This window comes from Siniperca chuatsi, linkage group LG9 (assembly GCF_020085105.1).
Source record: "Siniperca chuatsi isolate FFG_IHB_CAS linkage group LG9, ASM2008510v1, whole genome shotgun sequence".
Lineage (NCBI taxonomy): Eukaryota > Metazoa > Chordata > Actinopteri > Centrarchiformes > Sinipercidae > Siniperca > Siniperca chuatsi.
Window position 1 is genome coordinate 13,829,749 of NC_058050.1, and position 9,455 is coordinate 13,839,203.

Sequence of the window (9,455 nt, forward strand, 5' to 3'; positions counted from 1 at the left end):
TGTACACAGTAGTCAGGGTGTGGGGCTCACCAGACACAAGGTTGTGCAATACTTAGCCAATAACCTGTTTCCTGGTTGCACAGGTAATTATTAATTCATGCAAACTGTGTGAGACATAAAGAGACACAGAAAGTGATGGGGAAAATGCTGAACAAGTCACATAGTGTGGTCATGTGTCTTTATCACCAAAAAATGCAGATCTACTCTTATGCTGAGCCTCAAAGCAGGTTGACATTCCCCCATTAAATTATTTGTTGTTTTTATATTCTGATGGCAGTTATTTGACTGCATGTAAATAGGGGATGCTGGGCAATGCAAATAAATTCTGAAAAAGGACGAGAGAAAGAATCGTTTGTGTCTTTTGCTGCAGGATATTATGCTTTTTTTCCTCTGTTAGATAACTCCTCTACCTACAATGCTGAAAGATAGGCATTGAATAATCATTGTTAACCTTGTCTGCCTCTCTCTTTCTTAGTGACCCTGCCTCAGGGTTTGTGTGTGTGTGTGTGTGTGTGTGTGTGTGTGAGAGAGAGAGAGAGTGACACCAAAGCACTGACCAATCAGAGAACCCAAAGCCTTTGTCTGTCACTCCCTATAAACTTCACTGAAGTCTGGCTCATTCTAAAGCTTCATCATGTTTATCTGTTGGAGTGTGAGTTTTCAATAAAATGTTGCATGTTGCATGATATTTTAAACCTTAACACTAACAATGCAGAAATGCACTTTTGTTTAAGTATGCATTTTTAATTTATAGAATAATGTTACAACAGTAGCTTTGTAAAGGGTTCCTGTAGGTTGGTTTAGCATATTTTCATCCTTCTGGAATATTTTCAACAAAAATTAAGCAATATAGCATTCACAAGTTCAAGGTTGAACAGGTGTTTCTTTTAGTTTGTCCACCGCCTGTAAGGTTCGATATTAATTACATTAGATTTATTTAAGCAGTTGCACAGAAATCATTTTGGATTAGACTGGATTCATTTTTGTACCTTAATGATGGGGCTGCATGATCTGATTTATACAATCATTATATTCAATATTTCTATGTTATTTTGATGATGATGTCTGTTTGTATTTGTGGTCATTTGGTTATGTGAAGTAATGGTGTAATGATATAATCCCCTGGTGTTATCAGTCTGTTTTTATTAAGAAAAGAGCCTTTTCACATCAAAAAATTCAAATGTTGAATTTTAACCTTTTCGTTGTTGTCCATCTTAATAACAACTTATGTTCCCTGTATTCACCACATGTGAAAAGGAAGTGGATTTTGCCCTTTTTTAAAATTGTCAAATTAGATTAAGATGTTTTATATAATTTGATGTTTTAGTGCTGCATCCTTATTAGATGTCAAAATACATCGGTAAAACTGATTCACGTCAGCTGAATATAGGCTCATTTCAGATAAATCTGCATTGAGTCAGGCTCCTATAACTGTTTCTGTTCAACTAAACTGAAACTAACGTTGACGTGTTCAAAATGGTTTGATCTTTCAACCTTGAATATATGAGTGGAGAAAGCATAATAACTTTGAAGCTTGGACTCACTCAGAGGTAAATGATTTTCCTCTGTGTAGTGACTAGGACTATAAAAAGACAAGCTAATTATTACACTGAATATATATAATGTTTGGTCATTCAAATGATTACTTTTTTAAAACCACATGTTGTTTTTTGAGTAATTTCTCTTTTTTTTACCCTGTCATCTCTCACTTTGCCTCACACTGCCCTCCATCTGTAGCGCGCCCCCCCCCTGGCTCATGATTAGGCAATCAGTGGACCATCATTCCGCCCCAATAGGCTCACAAGGTCAGCGTCATACCCGGAGAGGATACAGACACAGCAGCGGGGGGACATTCAGTCCGACTGAAAAACGAGGGCTGTTGTTCATGAAGTGTACTGTCCACTCTGATGTGTGTGTATAGAGATTTAAAACATAGCATTTTTGTGTTCAAAATTGTATGTTGTCTGTCACTAATGATGTTTGTAAATGAAGGAATGACATGATGGTGATATTTCTGAAACAGTCAAATACTGAATGTCTCTATGAATCATATACTGTATTCTGGATACAGAGTAAATTCTCATTCTCACAATGTACTTTTTATCAGCTACACCTGATCTGCACCCACTTCTTGCTGATTAAAAACCACAAAAAAAAAAAATCCTGACTCGCCTACAGGTTAGAGTGTTGTGTTCTTCATTAACCATCATATCTGCCATGATGATGTGAATTCAACACGTGTTACAGTCCCACACTACCCCCCAAACACACAGTTGGAGTGATAATACCATCACCAGTCACCTTAACAACCAGAGGTCATCCTGACAGCCAGAGGTCACCTTGACTGCAGAAATGTAATAGTGGGATTGTCAAAACATCTCCTTTCACATCGGGATGTTTACCAATCAAAACACTTATTTTCTTAAGCTTTTAATTGACGTTCTGAATATTAATATATATAATAGTTATGTCCATCCAGTTGGAGACCTTTTATTTAAGTAAAAGTAGCAGTACTTAAAAATACTCCATTACAAGTAAAAGTCCTGCATTCAAAAACATTATCTAAGTAGAAGTACAGAAGTATTAGCAGCAAAATGTTCTTTAAGTATCAAAATAAAAGTACTCATTAGGCAGCAATGACCACTATTAGATTATTATTATATATTATATTATTATATGTGTAAGAAGCATTTTATGAAGTAAAGCTAACTACTACTACTGTATGAACTGCTGGATAGTTTAATCTATAACAATATATTTTGTATGTAAAGCCAAGTACAAGTACCTCAAAATTGTACTGTAAACATCACAAGATGAGACAATAATGCCATTTAATTGTTAATCTTAGTCAGTTTTAGGATTGTTAGACACAAAAAAGTGTAGCCCTGCAGATCCACTTTGTGTATGACAAGTTGCCATGTGAAGGGTGTAGATCAATTTCCCTAAAGGTAACAACATCTTCTGACACCACACCAGCCTTCCACTTTGGAAATCCAAAATTTAATTTTTCTTGCCATATTGAACAAATGTCCAATAAGCTTTGCATATTGTCTAACAGGAAAAATATCAAAAGTTGCCTAAATATGGAGAATGCAGTAAATGTTAAGACTGCTGATGCTGACACAGGATGGAATTTATATTCAAAAATATTCATTTTATTTACATGTTTTTGTCATGCTACTCTGCACCCTTTTTTCTTTTTCATTTAATAAATATTTTATAAATCCTGTTATAAAGGTAGTCATTTGAGATATCAGTTATTTGATATATTTGAACTTTAAAGGAAATATTAGTGATATGATACAACTAGTGACTTAGTGAAGTGACCATCATGTGTTCATGTTTGTCCTCCCTACAGGCAATAACTGAAAGTTATTTGACTTTGCATCTGCAGTCGTGTGTGTGTGAGAGAGAGGGAGAGGGAGCTCACAGTAGGATGAACATCACATCTATTGATCAGGCTAATGTGGGGAGGAAAGGCTGCAGGCCACAGCAGCTGATCAATATACCTCTAATTACATGGGGCACTGAGTGTGTGTGTTACTGAAAGAGTGAGTGTAGGTGGTCCCCCCCCCAAAAAAAATCACAGGGTTGTATATATAAATGCTGTCCCACAGAAGAATTGCACACAGATCATAGCTCACACACATTTAACAATTTTTAACACATTTTTTTACCTTTTTTAACCACACATATACTCAAAGTAACCACATGTTTTACCAAGAGTTTTTCTGACAGGACAGTGGGACGATGTGCATGGATAAAGAAAATTGGTAAGTATCCTCATATTTGATTTTTTTTTTTTTGAGTGTGGAGGATTTCTTTTTGTGAATTTTGCCTCTCCTTTTCTTGCTTTAACTGTCCAGTGTTTCCCATCAACCCCTGTCTTTTCTGAAGCAGTAGAGTCACTGATAGGTGATCTTACATGCCAACAGGATCTCTGATTTCTTGTGTTAGTGACTCTCTCACTCTCAAGGCCTTTCCTCTGTCATGTCCCTCTTATCTTGGACAGGTTGTTCAGGTCTTTCTTCATTATATGTTACACATTGCATGCTTTCCATGGGATTGTGCGTTGCCAACATTCAGTCTGAAACAAGCTGACTGACTGTGTGATGTTTTCAGTATAATTCATTCCCTTGTTTATTCTCACTGGATTGTCTCTCTCTATCTCCAACAGACTTTTCCAGTCTGCTGAGGCTCTGACTGGCCAGAGGCTGTGTGATATGTTTGATATTCGGTTGTTGTTGTGCTTTATCCTGTCAACTAAATATCAGACATATTCCTACAGAGTCTGGCACTGACTTCTGATCCATGTTGTACCTCTGAAAAAAGACCAAAGAAGTCAAATTGTTTTGGACGGTACACTTTGCATTATTTGTGTTATCATCTATTGCTAAATATTGTAGAATATTATTGTGATGTTCACTGAATTCCTCCAGTTAAATTGCATTGTATTGTGGTGCTTTACTGTTGCAAAAAAGTAAAATACTCTATATGTTCTGAATAAAAAAGTAAACAAATATATCAAGTTTCACTGTTTGCATGCTTTTTTCATTCTCTCTCTCAAACACACACACACACACCCAATTAACAAGACTGACTCTGCCTTTTTGTTTACAATGGGATCTAAGCGTGCAAGCACATCCTGCTCCATGAGCAAACAGGTGTTTTCCTGGCACCATACAGGTTTGAGACATCAGGAATCATATCAAAGCCAACCTGTTAACAGCCTCTGTCTGTTTTATTCTCTCTACAGTCTAAAGTTGTTAAACAACTCAACTGCTCTTGACAAGGCTTTTTTTTTGCTTATTTTTCAGTAGGACTGTATAATTAAGGACATTTTTTTTATCATCTGTGATTTTATCCATGCAGGACATAAATAAAGCCTGATGGCATGTTAACATCGTCATTCATTACTATCTCCACATCACTGATTCACATCCTGTTGCATCAGACATAGTGAGCTTTATGCTTCAGATACTATTTTAATACTTTAATTAATTGATTTTACATAGCGGGAACATGCTTTTGGACTTTTGGCTAATGACACATCCTCCCTCCCAGTCAATGAATTCTTCAGAGGGCATTTTATTAAACAATAGTCCATTTTCTAAGGAAGCGTAGGCCTAATAAGTTACCTCCTAATGTGCACAAGCCTGCGGAAGCACTGGCTGGAAAATCAGTGGCACTGATGTGAGTAAATAATATGCTTTCTAATCAAATGAGTTACTGTATAAGAATAATGCAGTCAACAACTGGGTATCACAAAATTATATATTCAGCTTTACTTCAGAACTCCATTGTAAGGTGAACACCAGGCCACTGAAGAGTTGCCTCTTGATGCCTCATGTTGAAACTGAAACTATTCTGACAACAGTCAGGAAACTGGATAGACAGATCTGGGTGCACAGAAGCCATCTGAGGCAGTCTGTTAAAAATGTGATTTGAGGGTATCTGGGTTGAGTGTATGACCCAGTGTGTGTCATCTGATCTGTTGTCAGATTTGAGGACCAATTTCAGGTTTGATTTTAAACCTGTTGACCCTGCTGGAACAGTTGTCTAATTTCAAACGAAAGGTGTGTCCTTTTGTTGTCACTGCAGATTCAGTTTCACTGTGAGTTAAAATGAATTGTGTAGGGTTATAGGGATTGGTTATAGGGATTGGTTAAGTTTAGAGTAAGCTTATGTGTGTGTGTGTGTGTGTGTGTGTGTGTGTGTGTGTGTGTGTGTGCGTGTGTGTGCACGGTTATGTCCACATACGGGCATCTTATCAGAGGACTCAGGGTGGTTTATTCAAACAACTCCCAGCACAAAGAAGAAAAACACTGACACAAACCCATCCTCCAACATAACAATAACCTCAGATTTAACCAAGAAGCCCTAAAAATGTAATGCCCCCTCCGGGCAAAAAAAACCCCACAATGACGCAAAGACATACCATGTCAAAGAGACTCAGTTCAGTGAATCATGTAAAACCATTCTGTGCTGATTCATTAACAATATAATATGAAATTGAATTAAGTAACTGATGTGCATCAATGAATTTGATCATTAGTCAGCTGTAAAGACAATTATCATAAACATCCTTTTTAAATACAATATAACAGTGGTGGGAAAAGTATAATTACTCAATGAATGTACTTAAGTACAATTTTGACATTCTTGTACTTTACTTGAGTATTTCCATTTTATGCTACTTTATACTTTTATTCCACTACATTAATTTGACTCTCATAGTTATGTTTTACATAAAAAAGAAATGACATGCTTGTATGTTATGATGCAGTACTATACTACTAATCTACCCATTAGTATATAAAGTATCTAAAATTGGCTCCACATGGATGAACTACAACATAAAATGCTCTTACATGTATTTGTTAGCGATAAAAACAGAATAATATAATTTTCTATTGAGCTGTTGCATTTCTATTTTTACTTAAGTAAAGGATCTGATTATTTCTTCCACCACTGCAATATAAATAATATTATTTTTTAAATTAGCTTTTAAACATTCTTTTCATTGAATGTCACAATAGCACAAGTATACATGCGTCTGGATGATGAGCATGGGGTCAAGGGTTCATACTCCGTACACACACATGCGGCTGCTGTGTAGGACAATAGGCCACTGGCTGGTTGTCCTATGGATGGTGTCACTGGGGAGATCTACTGATAGGGTCAAATGACACCTCCTGAGACAAATGTTATCTGAAAGAGTGCACAGTGTATACTCTAGGGCAATTTCTGTGAAGCAGTAAAAAGAGGGAATGACGAACATTGTAATAATGATGCTTGTATGTTGCATACAGATATAGAATGGTAACTAATGGGTGGTAGTGGGGGAGTGGACAAATAGCAATGAAGAAAGTAGAAATGAGTGCGGAGATAAAGACGTTCTGGTTCAGTATAAATATCTGAGAGCACAGGGAGAGAGTGCATCAGCTCAAAAGTGGCACTGAAGAGGAGACAGAGGTGAAAAGAGGGAGTAGAAAAAACAACAAGAGGGTGAATGAAAGCAAGAACTGAAAATACAGCAAGGAAAGGTTTTTATAGTGGAAATAGGTAAGACTAACAATCTGGCATTTCTCTCATCTGGTTATTATGTTTTGGGGTTTGTTTTTTACCTGTGCACTGCTTTTTTTTTTCAGAAATGGCAAACACAGCGAGAGGAGAGGTTTTGGCTTTACTGTTGTTCCTCAGTGCCAGCGTACCATGTTTTTCTGTGCATAACAGTGGCGAGTGCTTCTTCAACACTAAAGGTACAGTGTGTGTAAATGTATGTCTGTAGAAATAATGTTTCCTATAGGATAACATGTGTACATGTCCAGTAGTAGAAATGTAATTAAAAGGTACTTTACTCTTATGCTACTTTATACTTCACTATATTTCAGAGGGGCTCATTGTTTAGATTTTTCATCTAAAACATATGACCAGCTTATGAAATATGATGCATACTTATATAATAAGCAACTCAACAGTATATAAAGTAGTCAAATAGCTATACCCAGACCTGCTGCAACATTTAAATGCTGCCTAATGCATCAGTAATAATAAAACTATAATATGTTTAATTATGTAACAGTATGAAAGGCACCATTCTGTATAATTAACTACTACTTTAAGTACATTTTGCTGATAATACTAATTGGTATGTACCTCCACTAAAGTCGCATTTTTAATGCAGAACTTTTATTTGTGATGGATATTTTACATAGTATTTCTAGTTTTTCTCAAGTAAAGGATCCGAGTGCTTCTTCTACCGCTGTATATGTCACAATAAGTGAATTTTCAGGGAGCTGTGAACACATGGGACAGGTGTACGGGATAGGAGAGAGCTGGATAACCAGTGACTGTTACCAGTGTGTCTGCATGGAGCCTTTTGGAGTAGGATGCTGTGACCAGTGAGTTTGTTTCAAATTCACAACCACCCCCAAAAAGTATTTAAACCTATTTGGATGTAGCATATATGCACTCTAACTCTGATCTTCCCTACAGTGGATCTAAACCTGTGGACTATCCAGACTGGTGTGAGATCATCCGCAAACCTGACTCTTGTACTAGTGTTGCAGTGATGAGAGTCAATCATAAACTACCCTGCCTCTGGGGACGAGGCCGTCTCAGACCAGCTTCAGGCCAACCTTGGAAATCTGACAATGATCCTATATTTTGAGTTCAACAATTAATGAAAAAAATAGCAATATAACAATGTGTGATGATTATTTTGGATTCAATAAATAAAGACCATGGGTTTTGTGAGAGACTAAACTATACTGAATTGTATAACAAAATGCAAATAACTACCACAAGAATTATCTGTTAATTCTGTTTATATGTACTTGTATAATTTCATATTTTACGATTGTGTTGTTGATGTTAGTTGTTGATGACTCTGTCTGAATGTTTGGATTGTTTCTGGTTCCTGTTTTAAGATTAAATAAAAATGTATATTTAATTGTTCTACTACTTGCTTTCTCTACAACTGAGTAACGCATTATAAAATAGGGAATATGCCCTAAAACAGAATTTATGTTGTGCTATTCTAAACATATTTGACAGCTCAATCAATATCTGCAAACATATGGAAGACTTCAGGTCACTCTATAGCTGTGTTTCCACCGCAGGAACTTTCCCGATTATATCCTGTTAATGTTGTTGCAGTGAGACACAACGTTTATTTTCTTTCAACGTGTTTTTCAGATGAAACGGGAGGGCACATTGAACTGCAGACTGCAGCAGAAGTGTGTTTAGTGTGTTTACTCCTGCGACCAACTGCATGTCTCCTGCTGAAGCACACAAAAGCTGTATTTTGCACATTTGTATTTCTACAGATAAATAAATAGCTGTGGAACTAAATGTGTGTATAGTGGCTGTTCTTGTATCTGAAAACAAGTAGCCTATGTACTGTATGTAAAAAGACAAAATGCTTATGCTTCTGTTACCATATTCTAATATTTACAATGCTCTGAAGAAGCAGTGGCTCTTAATTTCACCATTATACACTGGTAAGCTCAGTATTTAAAACAGGTGAGAGTGCATAGGTTAAAATAAGCAAAGGTCCTTATGCTGAGTTATGCAGCTGTGTGATGGGTGTAACCTAATGGGTATAATTTGCCTAGTCTTCATGGTGGAAACGCAGACAACAACGGGCTGAAGGAACCTTTTAGTTCCTTGAAAAGTAGTTCCTCGAGATAAAAATACCAGTACTTTGGTGGAAACACGGCTTATGTCGAATTCAGAGCATCAAAACCAGAAGAGATGATTGTCAACAATTGTGTCCATTGACACTGAATTGGTAGGCTCAGGGAATTTTGTTTTAGCGAAATTATTTTAATGTACTAATTTTTATTTTATTTTGTTATTCCATCATTCACACAAGTCAGGCTATGTTTTATACAGTCTATTCCCTTAATAAATGAGGGAATTGACTTTTATTTTGAAAAGAGAGCAGTGGC

General features: G+C 36.4%; 1 protein-coding gene across 1 annotated transcript; it reads left to right on the forward strand.

Moving 5' to 3' along the window:
* Window positions 1–6,904: 6,904 nt before the first annotated feature.
* On the forward strand, window positions 6,905–8,460 carry msmp2 (microseminoprotein, prostate associated 2). The gene is made up of 4 exons (XM_044209370.1): window positions 6,905–7,065; window positions 7,152–7,262; window positions 7,796–7,904; window positions 7,999–8,460. Exons 2-4 carry the CDS (start codon window positions 7,154–7,156, stop codon window positions 8,171–8,173), a joined length of 393 nt encoding a protein of 130 aa, XP_044065305.1. The 5' UTR covers window positions 6,905–7,065; window positions 7,152–7,153; the 3' UTR covers window positions 8,174–8,460.
* Window positions 8,461–9,455: the final 995 nt, after the last annotated feature.

Bases quoted from the DNA above. Each gene is read 5' to 3' on its own strand.
- msmp2 (XM_044209370.1), top strand. From the start codon at position 7,154: ATGGCAAACACAGCGAGAGGAGAGGTTTTGGCTTTACTGTTGTTCCTC. The intron at 7,263-7,795 runs GTACAGTGTGTG...GTGAATTTTCAG, and splicing joins GTGCTTCTTCAACACTAAAG to GGAGCTGTGAACACATGGGA. The intron at 7,905-7,998 runs GTGAGTTTGTTT...TCTTCCCTACAG, and splicing joins GGAGTAGGATGCTGTGACCA to TGGATCTAAACCTGTGGACT.